The 23983-nt window shown below is 40.2% G+C and overlaps 1 protein-coding gene across 1 annotated transcript in view; it reads right to left on the bottom strand.

The window, feature by feature from the left end:
• Nucleotides 1–2035: 2035 nt before the first annotated feature.
• Nucleotides 2036–23983, bottom strand: part of TMEM245 (transmembrane protein 245) — a 114882-nt gene continuing 92934 nt past the window's right edge. The window contains exons 16-19 of the mRNA XM_026843085.1: nt 10163–10263; nt 8573–8747; nt 6224–6418; nt 2036–5241 (exon numbers count right to left, since the gene is read on the bottom strand). Of these exons, the coding sequence (XP_026698886.1) occupies nt 5196–5241; nt 6224–6418; nt 8573–8747; nt 10163–10263 (517 nt within the window). The 3' untranslated portion in view covers nt 2036–5195. The remainder of the gene's footprint in view (nt 5242–6223; nt 6419–8572; nt 8748–10162; nt 10264–23983) is intronic.

Consider the following 23983-nt stretch of genomic DNA (forward strand, 5'->3'; position numbering starts at 1 on the left):
GTCTCTCAAAGTAAGTCATCACTGCTCCCAACTGGTCGTGGTGCATCTGTGCTGAAAGTCACCATATTGTAGTAGGGCTGGCAAAAGGAAATGTGTGCCAGATTCTTGCCCCACTGCAGCTTGTTGCTTCATGTGTTCAATTAAGCCAGTATTTACAGTGCCCTGAAGATAAGGTGCCAGGTGCAAACTGGCACACATTCACTTCTGCTAGTTCTGCCACAGCACAGTAATGTTCAGGTAAGGTGCAAGAAAGGGCAGAAGGGCTAACTTAGGCTCAGTACAAGAAACAGTTACATCTGGCCCCTTGCCACTACAATGACTTGCAACAAGCCTGATTTGCTACAAGAGAGTAATAAAAACCAGCATAGCTGTATTTTACACAATACCATGAGACCCCATTGGCTTGGCTTACTGCAAGTATTCTCTTCTGAATTCTAAATTGCTTTTATTCAAATTGAAAACCAAATGTACTAAAAACAAGTAAACACCTGCTCCTGGAATGACTGTTTACAGTAAAACTAAAGGCCATCAACTTTTTGCCTATAAGCAGTATGAAAAAGACAGTCTCTCTCAAGAAAATTGTAGTTTAATGTCACTAGAGAAAAGGGTATGAGGAGTTTCCCCTCCCCCCTTTCCTTATTTTTTTTTTTGGAAATCCACAAGCCATCTAACAACTTATCCCACAGAGCAGCTGCTTGCTTTCGCAGATGAGGCAATATAACCAGGAACTGCTACGTCACAATGACCAGAAGTCAAAATGATCACTTGGATTATTTTCACATTAATCTGAGATTGATCTAAAATATCATACAACGACATACAACATGTACCATCATACAACAGGTGCGGGACAACCAGATGCTCAGGCCCAGTCAGCATGGGTTTATGAAAGGCAGGTCCTGCTTGACAAACCTGATCTCCTTCTACAACAGGGCGACCTGCTGGTTGGATGAGGGAAAGGCTGTGGATGATGTCTACCTTGACTTCAGCAAGGCCTTTGACACCGTTTCCCACAGCATTCTCCTGGTGAAACTGGCTGCTTGAGGCTTGGATGGGCACACGCTTTGCTGGGTAAAAAACTGGCTGGACAACCAGGCCCAGAGAGTTGTGGTGAACGGAGTTAAATCCAGTTGGCGGCCGGTCATGAGTGGTGTCCGCCAGGCCTCGGTTTTGGGGCCACTCCTGTTTAACATCTTTATTGATGATCTAGACGAGGGGATCGAGGGCACCCTCAGTCAGTTTGCAGATGACCCCCAGTTGGGTGGGAGTGTTGATCTGCTCGAGGGCAGGGAGGCTCTGCAGAGAGACCTGGACAGGCTGGAGCCATGGGCTGAGCCCAACTGGAGGAGTTTCCATAAGGCCAAATGCCGGGGGCTGCCCTTGGGCCACAACAACCCCCAGCAGCGCTACAGGCTTGGGGAGGAGTGGCTGGAGAGCTGCCAGTCAGAGAGGGACCTGGGGGAGCTGATTGACAGCTGGCTGAACAGGAGCCAGCAGTGTGCCCAGGGGGCCAAGAAGGCCAATGGCATCCTGGCTTGTGTCAGCAATAGCGTGGCCAGCAGGGACAGGGAAGGGATCTGACCCCTGTACTCGGCACTGGTGAGGCCGCCCCTCGATTCCTGTGTTCAGTTTTGGGCCCCTCACTACAAAAAGGACATTGAATGACTCGAGCGTGTCCAGAGAAGGGCAACGAAGCTGGTGCAGGGTCTGGAGCACAGGTCGTACGGGGAGCGGCTGAGGGAACTGGGGGTGTTTAGTCTGGAGAAGAGGAGGCTGAGGGGAGACCTCATCGCCCTCTACAGCTACCTGAAAGGAGGGTGCAGAGAGCTGGGGATGAACCTTTATAATCAAGTAACAAGTGACAGGACAAGAGGGAATGGCCTCAAGTGGCACCAGGGAAGGTTTAGACTGGATATTAGGAAGCATTTATTTCCAGAAGGGGTTGTTAGGTGTTGGAATGGGCTGCCCAGGGAGGTGGTGGAGTCCCCATCCCTGGAGGTGTTTGAGAGTCGGGTTGACATAGCGCTGAGGGATCTGGTGTAGTTGGGAACTGTCAGTGTTAGGTTAATGGTTGGACTGGATGATCTTCAAGGTCTTTTCCAACCTTGATGAGTTTGCAATGCTGTGTTTCTGTAAACTGTTCTTAAAGAGGCTGAGCCTTGTCAGAAAATAATATAGATTGTTAAATATGCAAGGACAAGTTCTTCTATTTATAATGGTAATTAAATAGTTACTAAAGACAAACCCTAAAAAAGAATCAAGGTATCCTTTTTCATACAGTGGTGATTTGTTGGGGTTTTTTAAAACATAGTGAAATTCAGTGAATATTTCATATTGTCAAAACGCATTATTGAAGATTTTGTATCTTCTTTTTATTTTCTTTTTGGCGATATACTGTTACCGCACTACCACTGAACCATACAGTTGGTTCCCCAATCAGGTACAGCAAGAGCTACGTTTACTGAGAAAGACTGTGCTGTGGAGGGTTCTTCATGGCAAGTCTTAGCTGAATTTGAAACAGGAAGCATCCGTATCAAGGCTCATTTCAAAGGAGGACAAACTAACAAGAGTACGTCAGATATAAATTCTCTACACAAAATACCTTCTCTTCACACTGGGAAAGGAAGATTTAAAAATAGCAACATATCTTCTCAGTTGATTTTACCTATTTGCCATTATTGAAGGTAACTATCTGAAATACAATTTTCATCTTCAGACACTCTTCTTTGTTCTGAGGAGGTCAGGTGAAGAGGGTGGGAGAGGAGGAAAAAGACAAATAGAAGGATGCTTTATAATGACTCTTTAAGACGACTATGTTGAGTATCATAAGAACCTGAAAGATTGTCTGAGAAGTAACTGGGAGAGCAAATATGGAAAATAGAAATGTCTTGACCAGTGAACAAAGAGGAGCAATGGAAAACTGGGAATACATTAAAGACACATATTTCTTGCTAGTAATCTTTGTTAAATGCTGTCTACAAGAAGTCATGATGACAATATTTCAGTGCAAAACAGTGAACTAAACAAAAAGTAATATATTAAAGAAATGTCCCTAGTATCATGGTGGTCTCATTCAAGCTGGTTAGGATGTTGCAGGAACTCTTAGGGACAGACTCAGGCTCTTTGTCATCCTCCACCCTAGGCAGCAACAATTATTAAAATGTGTTTCATTAAAGATTTTATGTGAGCCACAAAACCAATGGAATGAAAGCACAAGACAGTTATTTAGTTCAAACAATACATCCTTCCTATTCAATGTTGGAACTGATGTGTAGCTCCTTCAGAATTTAAACTGTTAAATGGGACGTTTTCGTACTTCAGTGAACTTGAGTCAAACCACTAGGTTAAGCTTGAGTCTGTCCTCCAAACATATACCTGTAAGTCTGCAAGTTTACAACCAGCATATTCAACCCCCCCTGTCTAAGCATAAAATTTCATCTGTAAAATTGCAGCAGCTGATTTTGAGAATCTGATGAGTTGGATACTTGTGTCTTAATAGGCAGCCTGTTTATTGCAAACCTATAGCAGGACTTGTTGCTTAGTAGGTATCAGAGTACCTTCCACTCACTTTCTATGGCAATATATTTTTAGAAACAATGTAAAAATACATGCAATGTCATGAAGTTAAGAACCTTCTCAAACTATCAGCACTTCTGCAATCCAGTAAAACAAACACCTATGTTACGAAGAGCTGTCTGTACGCAAATCTTAGATATCCCCATCCCTAGATAAGAACAGATTTTTATTCCAAGTGTTGAATTGCACAATAAGTGCAAAGCATGCCTGTATTTTGTATAACTCATTATCAATTCTGAAATGAATTCAAGAGAAGTTACTAGAAACTGAAAGGTGGTTCTTTGGTTAAGCATGTGCACCTTCGATGTTTGTACCCAGGGCCTCACTGTATTTGTGGAAAAGCTGTTCAAGTATGAAATTTCTACAAAAAGACCCACTTCCTACTTAGAAAAGGATCCATTTAAAAAGATCCATTGTGGCAAAATATTTCTACAATCAATACAAAAGGCCTTAAATGTCACCGAAACTCAATGTAAGCAAAATTACATATGGAAGCAAAGCACTAGAGGAGTTTGATGCTGTGACCTAGGCAACACACCATTTTGGGAAGTTAAGAACTCAGTTTATTATTAAGATATATCTTACGTCTTAGTAAGTTATTTGGCCAGAGTCTTACAGGGAAGAAAACAAGAAAAATCAATAACAAAAAACCCAAACAAACCTAACATAAACCAAAACCCATACTCTCTCCCCTTCCTCTTTGGAAATAAATTTGTTAAAATAATTAACTGAAGTCAGCCACAGCATTTGAAAACAAGCATTAAACAATCTCCATTACTGGAAGTAGATGTGACAATCGTACATTACCTCTGCCTGAAAACACTTAAGGCCTTTGATTAAACTGAGTTGACAAGATGAGTCCACTGGGATGGTGGGTAAAGAGCAAAATACTATCAGACTTCACTGCAAATGAGGGCAGGATTTAAACTATGTAACTGAGGCCTCCTGTTTCAGTATGAGTAAAGTCCACACTTATCAACATACACGTCTGCTAACTTCAGGAAGATGTTAGAAATACCGGTCTTCAACAACATTAAATTTCAGTGCATGTAAGAGGATAATATTTAAGTGTTATTGTGAGTTACAGATGATGGTCAAAGCCTCTAAAGAAATACTTTGAGGAGCAGCAAATAATTATCTTCTACTTTCACTTAACAACGAGTGGTTAACAGCTTTTTTGCCACCAGATTAACTGAGAATAAATATTTTGGAATTAGCTTTTTTTAAAGCTACTACAGTTTAATGAGACAAATAACCCAATAAATAAAAGTAGAGTTAACCATTTCAGCAGATAAGAGAATGACTCCAGTGGATATACCTGTCCTTAACTATTCTTTTTATGAAGACAGAAGGTCTGCAAGGTCTTCAAGAAGGCATCTGAACTGTGTCTTAGTATGCAAAGTCATGGGAAGTAGACATTCTTTCCTGAAGAGGCAAAGTGCACGGTAATGTAAGGCCAGCAGATGTTCGAGAAGTGGTTTCTCCAAAACCCAAGCTATGCTTCCCTGTGAGCTGCTCCTAGGCACAGCTGTAAAGGGACACAAGGCCATGGCTGTTGTGAACTCAAGACAGAAGATAGCCATTCTCTCACGTTGAATAGGTGCAGCACAGCACCTTCATCACTCTGCAGACATTTTCATCTCCTCAGGACTCTCTCTAGATGACCTGGGGGGTAGGGAGGAGAAAAAAACAACAGACAGACTCAGATCTGCTGAGTTTCCTACAAATTGAACAGGAAACAAACACACAGGCAGATTTTGTGCGTACTGTGGGAAGCTCTATCTATGGCAGAGACAGAAAGTCAGAGTCTCCAACAGGTCCAATTAGTGGTTTTTCTCCTAAGTTACCCATATGAAAAATGACAACATTATTCATGTGAATGAAGCTAAGGATTATTTCTGACAAGCACAATCCTCTTCAAGATGTATGTATAATGAGCTTACCTATGTAACTGAACAAGACAGAAGAGACATTAAAATGGCTACTGTCATTAATAACTTCACAATGAGATTCCCAACTCTAATTAAGTATTCAATTAGGAGTTTATTCATCCTCTTCCTTAACTGTACAGTTTAAAGACACATTTCTATATTCCATCTTTGGTAACTTCAATAAAGAGACTAATCAAGACCATATTCTAAAGGAATAATGACATACAATGTTATCTCATGTTTTAGGTTCAGGTATGTTTACATTTTGCATTATTGTACAGTAACACACAGAAATGGCAATATTTGCAGACAGGCCCCTTATCAAGGTCAACGAACACTGACTATTAGATATCCATGAATAATAGTTTTACACAGAAAAAAAGGATGTTTAAACACCTCCTAGCATAACAGCAGCATATAAATTGCATGATACAAAGGTATCATCAAGCAAAGTTTCTGGAATAGCCTTCTGTGAGAACCCGGGACACATTAAATGAACATTTCAAGTTCACAAGTTCCAGTGAGTATTTCACTTTACCATCATTTTTATTTCTAGAATATAGTATAGCCCAATCCTCTCTAAACACTTCAGTATGCAGGGAGGTACATATGCACGCTCATATATAAAATGCATTCACCCGTTCTCTATACCTATGCATACATAGACTGATCCGTGTCAAAAAAGAATGCACAGATGTGAGACATTTATAACTTACCGGTAGATCTGCAATGGCCACGCTGCTTGTGATGGAGTGGGCACTGAATTTGTTGGACTCACCAACATGGCACTATATATGTTGGAAGCAACCACAAGTATGCAAAGTAGAATTGGTCCTATGATGGCTCCTTCCAGTCCCAGGTAATACGCTCCACCAGCTACCGCAAGACCTGTCAGGTAAGGATGACCACCTCTGGAATTATGGCACAAGCAGAATAAAATTAAATTAAGAACAACCAGCAATACCATCAATTATGAAATGTGAATTAATCATGAAGATTTATTAAGCTTAGAAAATGACATAGCTAGCTACAGATGCCCGTATTAGCACTACGAGCTGCTGTTTGGCTGCACAAATATTCCAAGCTGTAACCTGCGATATATTTGCACAACAGATCAAACAATGTATTGTAGCATATAATGCTGGTTATAATGGCAACAATGGAGTAGGTTCTTTATAGACATCTGCTGAAGAATGCCTGAAGGAGTTAAGGGGAAAAACATTTCCATTTCAAAAATGGAAAGATGAATGATTACAAGGATTGTTCAGGCTTTATGGTCAAGAAGTTAAATTTTAAGACAACTAGTAACATGTAGTATGAGCGCCCCTGAGCACAGACATTAATTTACACGATGAAAGCTACTTGCACTGCACCTTTCAAAGAACAGTTCACATATATTCCTTAAACAAATAGTCATGTCTTCTCATTTGTTATAAAACAACCGCTCAGACTGAGTGTTTGTTATCATTGGTTTTAATGTTTTCAGATGAAAAACAAAACCAGATTCTTATGAACATATTACTATCTACTGGAAAGTCGGGGCCAATGGAGCTTTTGATAAGAGCCGTTCTGGCAGCAAGTAAGCCATGCTGGTTTTTTTTTCCATGTTTCAGTTCGGGTGCGCAACAAGAGTCCTGTCAACAGCATTTACACAAAACCTACTCGTCATGCTTTAATCTTTATAGTTAAAATAACAATGGCAATATGGAACTATATAAGACAAGCTGCAGTTGAAACTTAGCACCCAATTTCAGGAAGCTGCTCCAAATTTTGCAGGTAATGGAATAAAAATGAGTCCGTTTAGAGCTCTGGCATTTTCTGCCAGATTTCTACTATGACCTTGACTTGTGCTCAACGTTGGCAGTCTTTGCCTTCATCCCAACTGCGTGTGGAATGAGACCATGAAACATGACCTATTACATCATAGACATAGGTCCCCTCTGTTCAGTCTAATTATATTTGGTGTACAAAAATATTAATTTCTAACGTAATGTCCTTATTCTACATTAACTCTATTACAATAAAAATCAGCACAAATGAGGGACTTGTACCAGCATGTCACTAATTCTGGAGCACAAAGTCCTCAATTCCAACAGTGTACTGGGATTGTTTCTGATGATCAAGACTGAAGCAGTAACTAGAGGAGCACAACTTTATATTGTACATGGTTGTGAGTATGTCTCACACATGTGAAACTGGATGGTTCGGATCTTTGCCAGCTCTGTTAAACAGTGCTGCTTTATCTTCTAGTCTGAACTGCATGAAGGGATTCACTAGATATTTCAGCAGCAGAAAATGTCAGTGCACATTTCCGTTACACTCCAGAAACAACTGCAAACGTTGGCTTTGTCTCCACAGTTTGGAATTTGCTTCTCTGTGTGCAGAGCTGAAACCAGGAGAGATTTCAAGTCAATAGGGGCTGCCACACACCTAGCAAGATTCTTCAAGCAATCGGTGCCTAACTCCCTCAATGGGAAAAGAGCACTGGCTACTGTCTCAGTAGAAGCCTACCTCCAGTTTTTGCAATTTCATCTGTCTGACGAAAGATCAATCCATAATGAACAGATTTTTACTCTGGGGTATGGTGACACAACACAAGGCCTGGCTTAAAAAAAAAAAAAAAAAGTCCTCAAACTCTCACAATCCATTCTGAAATATTAAAGTGTTTCTTTCAGGTCCCTAACTAGCCCATGGGTTTCTTGTTTGTTCTGCAGCGTCATCTGGCATTAGGTGGTGTAGAGAAAAATGCTAGACATCTTTAGTCAGTGATTAGATAAATAGCAGAGACATTCTTAGAATTACTTTACCAACCAAAACAGTTGATTTTGCTGACTTGGAGATGGAGCTCAAGACCTCTAAATTGACAACATTCACAGAAAAAAGGCCTGGGGTAGAAAGGCACTTAGGCTTGTAAGACTTCTTACTACGAGGTGGTATCACTACACCTATTCCTATGCTTGAAGATACTATTCTGCGTACTTCAGAAAAGTAAGTTTAATTAAAGGCATCAGTGATCGTTAAGTATTTTTACAATGCTAACGTTAAAAAGTCTTTCATGTACTTACCCTGATATATCTGAATAAATTGCTGTATCTACAAAATAGGTGGGCAAGAGATGAAAAACCAAGAGCAAAATGGCTTTGCATCCCTCTCCTTGCACAAGCCACAAATCTAGGACTGCAGGGATGGCTGCCCAGTATGTCCCCAGAAATGGCACGGCTCCAAGGATTGCTGCTAATGCTGGAGCACACAGAAGCAGAGGTGAGAAAAAGACCAGAGAAACCTATTTCACAGATATATTTACAGTTAAATTCTGACACTTTTGCCACGCCGGTAGTCCCTCTTTTATCAACTGTTGTAAATAAGACACGGAAGAAGTGCCACGCAAGGCTCTTGGTGTTTTATTGCTGTTGTTTAGGGGGAAAAAAAAAAAAAAAAAAAAAAAAAAAAAAAAAGAAAATAACACGATTTCCCATACGGAAGAGCTTCAACAACTGTCAGTCATCAAGAGTTACTTCCAAAAGAGGCACCAGTTCAGAAAAATCTAGTCATATCAACCATGCACAATGCAAAATTTCACATAACTACAAATTAGCACTGTGAGCATGAAAACATACAAGCAGAAGTCTCACTGTAACTTCCTAGATCTCCTGCAGTCAGCCATAAAATAATGTAGGTAGCACTGTGAGAAACAAGGCCAGTATAAAATCCATGACTTACATGTTTCTGTGTGCACACATGTACACACAGGCATATGCCCTTCCGATTGTACAAATACCCCTTGCAATCTAAACTGATGCAGTACTGCTGTCGTGCTAATTTAATGCAACAGGAATGAACACAATACAAAAAATACTTTTTTTTTTCTCTTTTATGGTCTCATTAACCAGAAAGCAAACACTTATAAGATTTTGTATGTAGCTGAAAGAAAAAGAACAATTACCTTTTACTTGTCTAATGACAACCAACGCCTTTAAGTAGTTGCACATGACAATACAGTCATTTCCTACTATATTGGGTTTTGTTGCTTTATAGCTTCCCCCTTTGTTTCCTCATACATGAAGGTACAACATTTTTTTAATTAGTTGGGGGGTTTTGTGTTTTTTTGATTGTTAGGGGAAGAGAGGCAAAAGAGGAATAGGGTAGCAGATTTTTCAGTGAAAACTCTTCAGCCATTTCCACAGCTAAGGTTAAAGAATAACAGAAAACCAGTGGCAGGTAAGAGTCAGGCAACAGTCCTGAGAATGAGCAGCACACCTCTATCATGCATTTCTTGATACCACATCTCCCTGCATGTAGGTGTCTTGAGAAATCAGCACCTGTTAACTATGGAAGAAGCAAAAGCCAAGGCAGGCAGAATGGAGTTAAAACCTGGAAAGACCTGGACTGAATAGGAGGGAGAAAGAATTCCATCCAGCAAAAGAAACAGTCAGGAGAAGTAAAGTAGCTGGCAGGGGAGGCATTGTGAAAAAAAGAAGTTGAATCTCACAGGTATGACAGCAGTCAGGGACTTCTCTCCACCCCCTACCCATGGCCACTCTCTAAAAATAACCTCAAAACTAACCTTATCAGCAACATTTAATCCTACTGATCTTGTACAAAAAATAATTATGCAGTATGACCTATAAATAGATTTTAATTGTTCAAATTCTTACCAGACGGTATGAAGACTATGTTAATCCCAAATATAGTATGAGTCAGCCAAGTGTAGAGTCCATAGAACCCGGCCATTTTGAGGGAAGCGTCAAATACACCTCTAAAACAATCAAAGAAACTCTGTTAACAAATTTTAGTTGCAATAGCATTCTGGAAACTATAAAGATATACACAAGCTACCCTGAAAAACTGCAAAGCCATTAGTGCCACAAAGAACACAACTCAAAATGTAACACTGAACCTTTTAAGCATTTGTTCCCTATGAAAAGAAAAACATCTATCACATCTGTCATTGAAGGCATTTAGACACAAAACCCCCAGACTGTTCTTTGCCGTACAATGGGTTCCAGGTATACGCTCCCTGCAAGAAACTGCTCAAGCATCCGACCACATACTCTATCAAAAATAACCTTTTATCTATGGGAGGCAGTACAATTCCATGTTCAAACTACTTTTTCTTTGCCCCTTCCACTTCTACCTGTTCATTCAGTTTCTGCAGCTGCTTACACTTCCGTACCTGCTCATTCCCATCAGACTAAAACCACTGATCTGTGAAGTGAAAATGGCTGCTTAAACTCTTACTTTGCTACATACTTACATGTCTTTCTGGATGAAAAGAACTGAGCACCTCATATTCATTGCTGGATTTTAGCCTCAATATCTTTATATTCGTAGCTCTGAAGTTGCTTCCCAGGTTAAATTACTAAAAACCAAATAGACAGTCTGGCAATCTAATTCAGTCCTGTTGAATCTACATCCAACATGCTGGTCACAAAGAAAGTTCTCTCTTAAGTGTGACCACAGCTTCACTAGACAGCAAACAGGCACCTAAGTGCTCCATCATTTTTACAGCACTTACACACGTGGACTATCCTACAGATGAACTGAAAACCTGTGTCTTAGGACTACAGTCACAAAAATTGTGCTTTGAAACTGGTGTATCTCACCATCGGATTATGCCAGTTTCTTACCCTTATTTAAGAAAGACGTTAAGTTTCCTGAAACCGCTATTTTAGCTTGGATCTAGAGTAACCAAACTATCCTCGAGTTCCCCTCCTCAGAATGGTCCTACCAGCTACATCATAGCAGAAGTGGTGGCACACACACCCTCTTAGCAAAGATAAATGCAAACTTTGCTGATGTTAACTTCCTATTTTACATTTTATGCTTTTAGTTACGCTGCTTCTGTCCTTGCAGTTGTGGGAACTGTGGCAGGTGGGAACGGAGGACAGGAAGACATGCAACTGAAATCATGGAGCCAGGTGGTTACTGGAAAGGTTTTCACTGCACTTTGAAAAGGAACATAGTCTGCACAGAAAACAGCCCTTTCTGAAACTGAAGCCTCTACAAGCACAGTTTCTTTCCTCTGTTGAGTCAATAAAGCCTTCCAGAAAATAAATCTTTGCTGCTCTTCAGCTACTAGGTAGAATCTTCCCTTCTGAAATACCACCAAGAATTCCAACACTCCCAGTTTTTGCTTCTTTGGGCACCATCCTCATTATTATTTCCAGAGGCAATTTCCATGTATTTGCCCTCCTTTCCCACCTAAAGGCATACATAGATTCCCAAATGACTGCTGAATCAAAATGATCTTTTATTTAAAATTCACTGGAATTTTATTTTAAACTCACTGGAAGTTATGAGTTCATAATAAACCTCACACATCAACACTGTTGATCAAAATGTGAGATTCTCTTAACAGAGTAACTAGGAACTGTTGTCAGCCATTCTCCCCCTAAAAAGAGAGAAAGGGAAAATATACAAAAAAGCAAGCTTTAAAGAATGACCTGAAGTAACAACTCCAAACTTTGGCAGACAAATATTATGTGGTGTGTGAAGAAGGGGAAGGAATATTTACAAATATATGGTGGCCTCAGTAAAAAGAGCGTGGATACTTTGCTGTTTAGATGAACTTCTGTAAACATTAATTATTAACATTAAAATGGTTGGATTTTAAGAATTCAGAACATGAACAATTACAACAGGGTCTTTGGCAATGGAAGCCTCCAGGCAGCTAGAGAGATGAAGTGTCATCTGTACTGCAGTGACCGCCATCACTTCTCCTGGTTGCACTAAAGGTACATTTGCTCCCACTAAACTCAAACTTTTTTTCTGAAACTCTTCACTGGTGACACAAAGTTTTCAGCCCTTTCTAATGAAATTTGCCAGCTCCTTCCAACCCCAGCACACCCAGAACAATTTGTCAGAAGGAAGCATTAAATCTAAATATTTCATAGTACCTATGCAAACCCAGATTTCCACATGCTATAATTAAATCTTCAGGTAAATCTTTTTCCTATCAATCAAGCAGGAACTATGACACAAATAAGTCTCAGGTGTTAAATATATTTTAAAACGGTTCTTAAGATATCACCTCATCTTTCCCATAAAGATGTTTTCTGTACCATAGTAAAATTAACAAGATCTTAACAACTTCTGTAAGTGTGACCCAAAACTACATTTCAGTAGACAGGAAGCGAGGCAGGCCTCTGGCTTGAGGCAGGTATCTGAAGTATCAACTTCACTTGAAATCAAAATATCCATCTACAACTACAGAAGAGACTTTTGAAATAAGCAGTCATTTTAGATTTTCCCACAGAGACTACAAAAGAAGGGAAGACAATCTTTTACAGTAACCAAAGGAAAGACAACAACCCAGGAAAATTATTCCAACAGGCAGAGTTTATTGCTGTGAATTTAACTATGTTAGTCTGTAACTGCAGAACTCTTTCGCATTCATAAGCACCCAAAACTCCCATTCCAATTCACATAGTTTTCACATTTCAGACAAGCATAATTTTTATACTCAGATTAATTTTATTCCCATTTAAACTCAAGTTCCACCGCATCTTTTGCTGATGTAGTCATGCAGATTATAAGAAAATTTTACACTGTTAAATCCATCACTCATTATAAATGCCCTAGCAGAATTACAGACAAGTTATCATGGATCAACAGGCATGTCCTGGTCTGATGCCATTCTGCAAGTTGATACATTAATATATTTCACAGAATCACAGAATTGTCTAGGTTGGAAAAGACCTTGAAGATCATGCAGTCCAACCACTAACCCAACATTAACAGTTCCCAACTACACCATATCCCTCAGTGCTATGACGACCCTACTCTTACACACCTCCAGGGATGGGCATAACATACACCTCTAAGAGACTGTAGAACAGTACAGCACCTCTCCTTGCATTTAGCACGCACAACTAATAAGCTGAAAGGAGAAGGCATCACACCGTGCTGAGACGTTGTGAGGTGCCAGCGGTCAAGCAGGAAGCACGATGAGGCTGTACCTAATTTCATTCTCCTCTCCTTCTCCTTCCTTTGTGTCGGCCTCAACTACTCAGAAAGAAGCACAGGGAATCCTACCTTGTGGCAAGTGTGGCCCTCAAGAACTCTGAAGTCTCTGGACTCATGTTTGTTACTTCTGCCAGATAAACTAAGAATCGTATCTTAAAACTCTCTAGCAGTTCATATCCATTCAACTTCATTGTTAAGGCAGCTAAAATAATGCCAAAAACACTAACCACAATCTTCGCCAACAGTAGGCTTCAGCTACTGTGCGTCTGTGATAACAGATCTTAAAGGTGATGTGGTATGACAGTGCAAATGCTGAAGGAATTTATTACCATCTCTGTAATGCAGACCTTCCTGGTGAAATTAGGACAGTGAATTAATTTCCTCTCTTAATACGTTATTGGCATAGATACAGCTTCCTTTCATATACAAGAGTAATTGTATGTTTCAGAAATCAGAAAATCCGATCGCTGCTCATGTCTCACTTCGGCACTGTATCTGGATGAACCACTTTACCTGCAAGAGCTGTCATCTGCAATGTGCAATTTATGAGCACTTCATGGCAATATGGCGTAAGGCATACTTAGACATACATATTCCATTTTACTGAGCTTTGAAAAGCATGTGAAATTAACAACAACAAAAAAGAAAGTCAGAGACCGTGGGTCATATTTCACATTATTCAGATTAAAAATGAAGAAACTTCTATCAAATTGTCAAATGTTTCTGCATTGCTGACCTAAATATTCTTTTGCTAAAGTTCCTTCTACTTCACTGAAAAGTCAGGGAATTTGTTCGTAGACTTCACAAGGGAAAGTGCCACCTGTTCGTTTTATGGGTTTTATAGGGTTTGGTGGTTTTTTTTTCCTCTTTTACTGATTTGCCACTAAAAGTCTATAGCTTCCCCTTTGCTTCTGCTGAAGTTTACATTAAACATATCTCCACCTGAATTCAGGTTCACTTTGCAGAGCCTGCAGGCAAGGTCCGTTCGCCATTAGTGACACGGTGAAAGTTCAAAAATTTCAACCTAATGCTGCAACAAAATCAGTTGAAAGGAAAGAGACTGAAAAGTCAAGACTCCTGAGATGCGGAACAAACCTCAAGCTTCAATTCAGAGCATTCATTTTTTGACCTCAGAGTTAATTTGAGATCTCTCTCTTCCCAGAGCACTGGAGAAAAGAGCATATGGGCTGAAATGATGAGAACTAGAGTTTCCAGAAAGATTAGAGTAAGCGTATAATAAGTTCAGAAGAGAGATTTTCTGGTTACTATGCTAAATTTATAATGAAGCCATACTGACCCTGGCTGCTGAATGGGCGTAAGAATAAAAACCAGACATAAGCACTATTTGTCTTTGGAAACGTTTGCAAGAATTAGCATTTCCCTACATACCGTACAAAACACTTTACGAGCCATACGGTGGTTTACAACCCAATTAAAATGCAAGTTTGATGACAGGAAAACCCTAAGCCAGAAATACTATTTGAAAAAGACAATTTCATTCTTTCGTCATCTTCTTTCCGCCACTGATGTTTGGTATTTTCCCATACTCTCTTAAGTGGACATTACAAGGACTGTACTGTATCTTTGTTGCAAAATCTTCCCGTATACAGAGCTGACATTCAAAATGATGATTTAAGGAACTCCAGCTACTCAATTTCTTTTGAGAACACCACTTTTGCATCTTAGAAGTAGAGGGTTCAAGGTATAAAGGCAAATGCAATGCATTCCAAACTTAACAGCACAGTTTCACAATTCATTTCAAATCAGGTTAACTCAGAACTGCCACAAGAGCAGAGCCCCTTCCATTCATCTGTTCTCAAGTCATCATTTCTGCCCCAGACCACCTTTCCTCCATCTACATGCCAAAAGAGTCTCTTGTACGACAGTTTTTGCAATGAACTGAGTTAATAATGATTTTTTTGGTGGGGTTAGTTTTAACTAACTAGCTCAACTCTCTTCTCCTTATCCAACTCACAGAGCAATGGCATAAATCTCTGCGTTCCCACCAGGAAAGAAGCCAACACCTTCGCAGCTGGAGGGCAGGAAAACTTCTTTGCACAATAGTGCTGTCTTATCCCAGCTGAAACTAACAGCCGCTGTCACTATAACTTCAAGTAACTCATTTTCTCCCTTCAGACATCACCAAGATCCATTGCAAAAGACAAACTACCACTGACAATCAAAGGACAGCTATTATCTTAAAAACGAGTGAAGGATTCTTCTACAGTAATCCCCCAAATTTCAAGTGATCAGTGGGAGAACACTGAAGAATGAAATGATTCAAAGCAGTCCTTTGTAAAAAAAACCCTCTTAAGCTGTTCTTTGACTCTCTTCAAGGGATCTGTTCTTTTAGGAATATAAAACACCCTCATTATTTTTCAGTTTCAAATTACACATGAAAATAAGCAAAGAGCACTAAAATATATTCCAGCTATGAATAAAGCAGAAATGGCAGTGTTTCTTGACAGAGTAGGATCATCTCTGGAACAATAAGTATACGCAAATGCTTTTCAGAGACAACTCTATGACAAGATTTCACCGGTTTTGCTGTTTAAATTAATTTCTCCTTAGGAATGATCCAACTGAACAAAGAGAGCTAACAGCCTCGACGTATGGAGGCTAGTAATGACGCTAATCAGATAAAGTGATATAGTCTTGAACAAAGCACTGGTCCTTGAGATGGTGTAACTGATGCAAATGTTGCACCTCTCAAAGCTGGACAGGGCTCCAGTGACTGTATCAAAACTTTTAAACAGTGGCAACTAGTCCAAAGGACACAGCAGCAAACAGACTTCCTTCTCTAACAGAGAAACATCTACACTCTCTGAAAAAGAACGATTAACATGGAACCCAACTTCTAAGAAATTCTACATCTGAATATTTCTTTGCAACATTTTCCTAGTTGTAATATTCATAATTATTTTTAATGACTATTTGGGCCTGGTTTAGTCACATATACCACATAAACTCACAGTTTGTCTTCCGAGAAGCACATTTGAAAGCATTAGCTATTTCTGAATGAAATAATTCTAACATTTCCACATTCTTATCATAAGCAGACCACAATGCTTCCTAATTGCTTAATATTCTTAAAATGGATCTTGGAACATAACATATAAAAAGCCAAACTTTGGTCTGAAACCAAAGGTCTGTCTAGCCATCATCCTACCTCCGGTAGAGGACAGAAGCAGACGCTAAGGGGAAAAAAGAAATAGGACAAACATATGTAACAATCCCCCTTAACATTCTTCCCCTCTCTATTTCCACCTCAGGGGATATCATGAACCTGATGAAAGCCATCTATTTAGGAATCCTCAGTTAATATCTATGCTCAGCCCTGTCCAATCCTCCAAGTTGCTCCAATTCCAACATTCTTTGGCAAGACCTTCCCCACATCTACTGCCTGTCACATGAACCAACATACCTTCCTTATTTTTGGAAACTGCCTGCTTCCTTTTTGACGATCCCAAGATTTTATGTTGGAAGAGACCGTGAGCAGTCCAACTCCAGTCATCCTTTTCACCCTGGTTCTCATTTTGCAAACCTCAAAGCATGTGTAACATAATTTTCCCAGGCTGCTCAGTCTTCCCAAACCAGCTCAGTCATTCTTTATACAGAAACTGATGCATACCTTCATTCCTTGAATCAGTCCTGTTGCCCTCCTAGCTTTCCAAGATGAAGGAACCAGAACAGCGCACAGTAATTCAGGGTACAGGCAAACCCTAGATTCAATGGGAGTAACATTCTGCATTTCTGTTGTCTAGGTCTGTTGTAACAAATCCCAATGTTTGATATGCCTGGCAGATCTCTAAGTCTTACCAAGCACTGAGCTAGCACGCCTACCTGAAAATGTAGCTCCCAAGTGGTAAGAGTCAGCAGAGAAGCCAGCAGTTTATGCATGAAAGTAGGACTGGTTTTCACCTGCATGCATCACTTTCATCTACACTACGTTTCATCAATCATTTTATTCCCCAGACACTGCTGTCTTCTGAGTTTGTCTAGAATCCTGCTGCAATTTCACTGTGAGTCCTCATCCTTACTAGCTCAAATAGTTTTGCAGCATCAGTGAAGTTTCCCTCTCTACTTCTTTCCCAGGACAGTTATGAGTAGATGGGATAGTAGAGGTCCCAACCCCAACACCATCATCTACTCCTGCCCCCTGTTTCTGGACTTTTTAACTGATTAATTATCCATGCAGAAACCTTCTCTATTATCTCATCACTACCAAATTTCCTTGAGAGTCTTTGGAAAGAGATGCCCTAAAAAGCCTTTATGAAACTTCAGGAGAACACCGTAGCCAGAAAAACTTATGAATGGTCTTGCTTGCTGATCACTTCAAAAAATATGAGGAGTAAGGCAGAACTCCTCTCTGTGAAAACTCCACTGATTCTGTGCAACTAAATCATATCCACCAGGCGCTGGTATGTCCCCAAGTAAGTAGTTCCTGATAAGCTGCACAGTACTGATGTCCAGTGTGTACTTACTGGGTTCCCTGGAGCACTTTTTAAAAAAAAAAATATTTAGCCCTTGAGTTTTGTTTGGTGAATTAATATCATCTACTCTCAGCAATTTGCTATTGCTCATTTTGTCTGTTTCTTCTGCAGCCTCTTCTACAGTCACTGTAATTTCTGAGAGATTCTGCTGCAACTCACCCTTAAGAAAGGATTTACCATGTGACACCCTCCATTTCCCTTCACTGCAACAAACAATACAGCATCAGTGTTCCACCTCCCCGCAACAGCCTGCAGCAGCCTTGTTGCTGAGCACTCCTTGTCATCCCACAGCCCCCCTGAGTGCTTCTTGCTCCTGCTGCATATGAAAAATGGCATTTTGACTTAATAGCATTCTGTGGAAGAAAGGGCTCAAACAAATTCATTTCTGACAATCACTGATTAAGACTGAACTGTGATCCATGAAAGCTTTCCTTGTGTTTGTTTCCCAAGGATTCCTCAACCATTTTCCTAGGCCTCTTTGTCTGTACTAGTGGAACACTGTGAAGAAGACTACTTATTTCTTCCCTCGACCACCAAAGACCCTCACTCTATTTTTACTATGCATGCTCAGACTATGTGTAAATGAATTCTGGGAACTCATTATCATAAGACACCCCTTTCCAGGAAATCTAACAAATATGCATGATTTGTGTGTATGTAAAACGATGTCCCTTGCTAGTTCTTGGGAGTCCTTATGGTGGAGAATCCCCAAGGCAACCCCAGCGCTGATAATAAAGAATAAATACCTGTCTAACAGTAAAAAAAAAACCTTTACTGTTGAGTCAATTTTTTTCTTTCATCGGGCTCTGAGCATACGGATCAAACCCTCCCAGCCCCTGCCTCCTTTAGGCCTATTTCATTGGCTAAAGTTTATGATCCTTTTGTTTTCTTTATTTAGCTAAAAAGCTCCAGCTTTTTAAAGGACAGTTTCTCATGTCCTTGGCCTTTGTTACTTTGCTGTTCAGCTATGCAGTCAGTCGTCCCTTTAGCCTTACTCAAGCCTTTCTTAGCTGGTAGCATGTGCTGGCACTGTCCATTGGACATTCATTCGCCACACCACTTGTAAGGATGTCATTCTTTTAGGTCCCCATTTTAGCTTAAAACGTTCACAAACAAGAGCAACAACTAGCTGGACTCAAAGCTTGGGATCCATTGCAGTCCTATATTAAGAAACTCCTAGTCTGTTCAGATTATTGCTATTATAAAATTATGAATCACAAGCACAGAGAAGAGGGCATTTTGATCATTTATGTGGGTGGAGAGAATAATGGATTGACCTTATAATTTGAACCCATATGACAAAAATGCAAAAAGTGAAAGCTGTGATGCAAAATCTTTGAAATGTCAGGAAATCCTCAAGTCTTGTATCAGGCTTCAGGCTGTCTTCTTACGTTACAATAAATCTGCACTTTAAGCAGCAGAAATCTAACCAAGTTTATAATAATGTAGACTGCAACCTTAAATACCTTAAATACATTAAAAAATATTAGATATGCAAGCATAGAATCCTGCAATATGTTACAGTAAAAATATTTCTCCTATCCCTTTATTCTTAGAAGTGCCTGACAGAAGATCTCTTCCCTATAAATGTAGCAATTCTCTCAGCAATGCTTGTCCTTCCACCCCTCCCAGTTAGCTACTAGGCCTGCCTTAGAAGCAAAGAGAAGAACTACCTGGCTGAGCTGAATCCCAGATGCAAGTAAGCGTAACTGTTTTAACTGCTACACTCTGTGATGTCACGGACCAACTAAATTTTAATTCAAATAAAGACAAGATCTGACATACAAATAACTGTTTAAAAAAGCTGGTGCTGTAGAAAAAGCAAAGTATATACAGAATTGCGTAAATGCCATATGCTAAGGTGCTAATCTGCTTACGTGTTAAAACGTGTGCAAGCACACACATGCACACTAACCCACATTCTCTACGTGTTACGGATCCCTTCAGTCTTAAACAAACTGGACAGTCACAGAATTACAGTCTACAAAAGTGCTCTAAGAGAAATTGCTGTTAGAACATACAGAAGGTGCCATCTGGAATATGAAAGAAGCAAATGGCAGAATATTGGCAGTGCCTGCTAGAAAACAAGGAAGCCCCCAATAACCCATCATCATGTTAGCAAATACGCTCTACCAGTTTGCATGGCACAGAGAACAGAACTGTTTGTTTCAGCATCACATTATGCACTTGCATAATCTCTTGAATTAGGGATCATCAACTGCAAAATTCCTATAGACTCTGTGGGATGCTTGACCCAAACCATGTGTGTACAGGCATGAACCTTTTTTCAGAGTTCCAGGTAAATTTGGAAAAAGAGTAAAGATTAAGCATGAGCAAATCAACTGTTTTCTGAAATTTTCTTTCAATATCTCTTTTTCTTTGAATTATTCTTTGAATAACTTCTTAAAATCCTGAGTAGGTAAAGCAATATATAGAAAGCTGTGTTTATGAAGAACAAGGATTTTCGATACAAAAGAAAAAGGAAATAAAGGTGAAGATTTTTTTTTTTTCATCTAGGAGAATATTAAAGACTAAAATAGTGGTAGGAGCACATCATGTTGTTATTGCTATGAAAACAATCAACCAATAAATATTACTGTTTATCCCACTAGGATAACCTGGTTACAGTTACTGTCAGTTTGGTTCTGCAAACGTACCGAAACAATTGCAGCATCTCTTCTGGAGTTACAGACCACATCCTACTTATTTTTTCAGTAACTCAACCAAAGCTTCCCTTTCCTCCATGTCATTTTAAAGAAATTATCTGTTATTCCCAGTTTTAGACTAGGAAATTATTTAATTAAGACAGACTCCTTTTGAATTCTATTCTCATCTTGTAATATATACCATAAGTAGAGGTTGTAAAGTTTCAGTCAGGTCCTGTTAAATGCATTCCTGTGACAAAAGAGGCTTCTGCAAGATATACTCCTCTACTAAAGGACGTATGTTGCATGCAAAAACCAGTCAAAACATAATCAGTTAACTGTTATCTTTGAAAAATTAATCTAAAAGACATTATTAATGTTGCAGTAAAATAAACAAGATCACACGTTTTGCTCTGCCTAAGCATTAGTTTTACATGCTGGAAGATTATTGTTTTCTGTGGGAATTGTATCACCGTCTCATTTTCTCCATCATTACTGCCAGGATGCCACAGCAAACCAGCTCGATGCTGGAACAGCTGAGCTTCTTTCTTTCTTTGCACAGTAGCTCATTTCAGATCTTTAAATATTAGAAAACAGAAGTTGAAAAACCAGTAAGAACCTATCGCAGCCATTAAGGCACTGTAGGTTTTCTTCCTATGACTTTCTGGCCAATTTCAGTTAGGGATATGATTGCTGTTTCCTCTTTGGAGACATCTAGTATTTTAAGTAACTGGGAACCAATGAAAAATCCGATCCAATTGGAGGTGTATGTGGCAAATGAAGAAAATGAAGCAAATAATGATAACCCTTCTCAAACGGAAAACAAGCAGTACTCATCTTCCTGGCATTACAGAACAGACTTCCACTAACACGTGTTTCAAGGCATTGCTCAAAATAACTGATCTGGGTTAAAGACCATTTCACAATGTAATTAGGCCCCACCAAAATTGAAAGCTGCAGTAACTTTAAGCCACAGCCATACCCGTGTGCATGCACTCGTGTGAAAGTATCGCACACACTAAATTGCACTGAGGCCGTGACAACGTGCAACTTAGTAATGTGCAATATCTCCACCAGAGCAAGCAGAATGGGAACTTCAGGGAAGAAGGGTATGGTGCATTCAGGAAGAGAACAACATGCTGCTCAGGGAAAGGTAAATGGTTCAGGCAAAGGTGTGCATGCTACTACTTTGGAGACCTGTGAACTGGAGAAGTGCTGCTTCATCCATTCAGGGGAAAAAAAAATAAAAATCCAGACAAGAGCCACCTCCCAGTTTCCGGGGTAAGGGACCTAATTTTCCTACTTATGCAATGAGGTAGGTGACTTAGGACTAACTTGACTTTCCTGAACAAAGCAAATCTCACACCAATATGTGCAGGTCAATAAACCAGTCCAAGTAGTTCTCACATTTCTAAAAGCAAGTCACCTCCCTAACCCTATCTGAGAGTGGCTCCGAAAGAATTCCTGCAGATCGGCCTACTGTGGCATAACCCTTCTGGCAGTCGCCAGTCCCCTTCCTACTGCCCTTTCTCCATTGGCTCCTGTAGCTGACTTTTAGTAGCTTCCGTGTCAGGAAATCATGTATTTACTACAGTCACAGGCTACTAAACACCACTGCCAGCCAAGGGAGACTCTTGAACGTGATGAAGGTGCCACGCTACCTTCATAATTCATCACATTTTTGTGCCGATATCCACTTACTTAATGTGGAAAACCAGAAATAGAGAAAAGAGTAAAAGGGACAGAATTGCAGGATGGACAAAAGGCAAAGGGCAAATGAAGCATTTATCAAGAAAGAGTACTGAAGGGTGGCCGCACCAAGAATGTTAAAATTGGAGTGAGAGACCCGCAATTGATTATAAACCAAAGACGAACAGATAAACCAACTGTCAAAAACTGTTCAAAAATTACAAACAGTTCAGAAGGAAGATGTCTTAAACAACTTGAGTGGTACGCCCTGTGGGGGAGGAGAAAAGCGAGCTCTGCAGAGGTGGGGCACTGAGCTGGTTTTTTCTGCCTCCCCCCTCCTGTTGTTACCCAGAGACAGAACTTGCCTAATTGCACAAGTACAAGACAGAGAAAATAAGAACCTTCTGGAACAACCTAGTGCACGTGCATAAGAACGACTATATAAAGGTAATAACTACCGTGTGGCTTTGTTGACCCAACACCTCCGGACCAAATTGGCTACTCTGCGACAACATGGGAACCAGAGGTGGCTATTTCCCCTTTTCCTATCATATCATCTCCTCGTCCCCATCCTCCTCTCTTTCTCTCTTTCCTCTCTCTGTTTTACAAATACTCACATGTAGAATTTCTGAATAAGTTGAATTGTGATCAGTTAATTATTGACGGCTTATTAGGAAAATACTCTCATTGACAAAGTGCCTTTATTCGTTACCAGACGGTTACCAGTCGACTGTTCCCAAATTGTCTCCATTCACTCACTGGAGTGGTGTGATAGTTTTAAGCTCTGCCGGGACCAGAGACCATGCTGCCGTTGTCCCTCCCCCACCCTTGGACACAAGTAAGGCACAAACTCCAGGTTAAAATAAGAAGAAATTTAAAACAAGAGTGTATTAAGCAATCTGAACAACAACAATAGTGATAACAACAACAACAAACGGTAATAACAGTAAACAAGACAAAAGATATACAGAGAAATACCGCGATACAGACAGCCCGCTCCGCATGGCCCCACGAACAAAGCCACAAAGGAAAGCTTCCCGCGCTGGACCTGATGGCAGCATGGTATGAATAACCCGTCTGGAGATCCCTTCTCCCTGCTGGGGAAACTTAACCCTATCCTAGCTGAACCAGGACAAGCGGTCAGTTAATAAAGTCACCAGCACAATTGTTCTCTGAATCACTGTGGTGACTTGGCCTGCCCTGAGGCTCTGCCGAGCAGAGACCGGCTCTGCCACCGGTAGGCAGGCAGGCTCTTGGGGAATTTGAAAGATTCACCCCCCTCGTAACCCACTGTGTGGGATGAGACACCAACTGGGTACAAAAGACCAAAACTATTTGAGAACAGAAGCTTTTGTCCTACTGAGGCATTAGCAGTATTCAGGATTATTACCATTTGCCTAAGTTTTTATTTCCCATCTCCTTTGCAGGCAATGGCTGACAAAATTCCAAAACAGAATTTGGCACCGTGAATTTTGAATTAGTTGCTTTATTTGAACTAGCACCAGTACTTCATACATCAGTCAGAAAATCCTGCGGTCACACATGCCTTTGGTAGTGATCTTCCTCCCAGGTTTTTTATGGAATCCTCACACAAATACTGACCTTCCCTCTCCCCTTGCAGATTAAATGCTGCCTTCCCCAAGGGGCGACTACGGGCCAGGAGGAGCAAAGGCAGTATATGACA

Source organism: Athene cunicularia (assembly GCF_003259725.1).
Source record: "Athene cunicularia isolate RWA chromosome 2 unlocalized genomic scaffold, athCun1 chr2_part1, whole genome shotgun sequence".
Classification (NCBI taxonomy): Eukaryota; Metazoa; Chordata; class Aves; order Strigiformes; family Strigidae; genus Athene; species Athene cunicularia.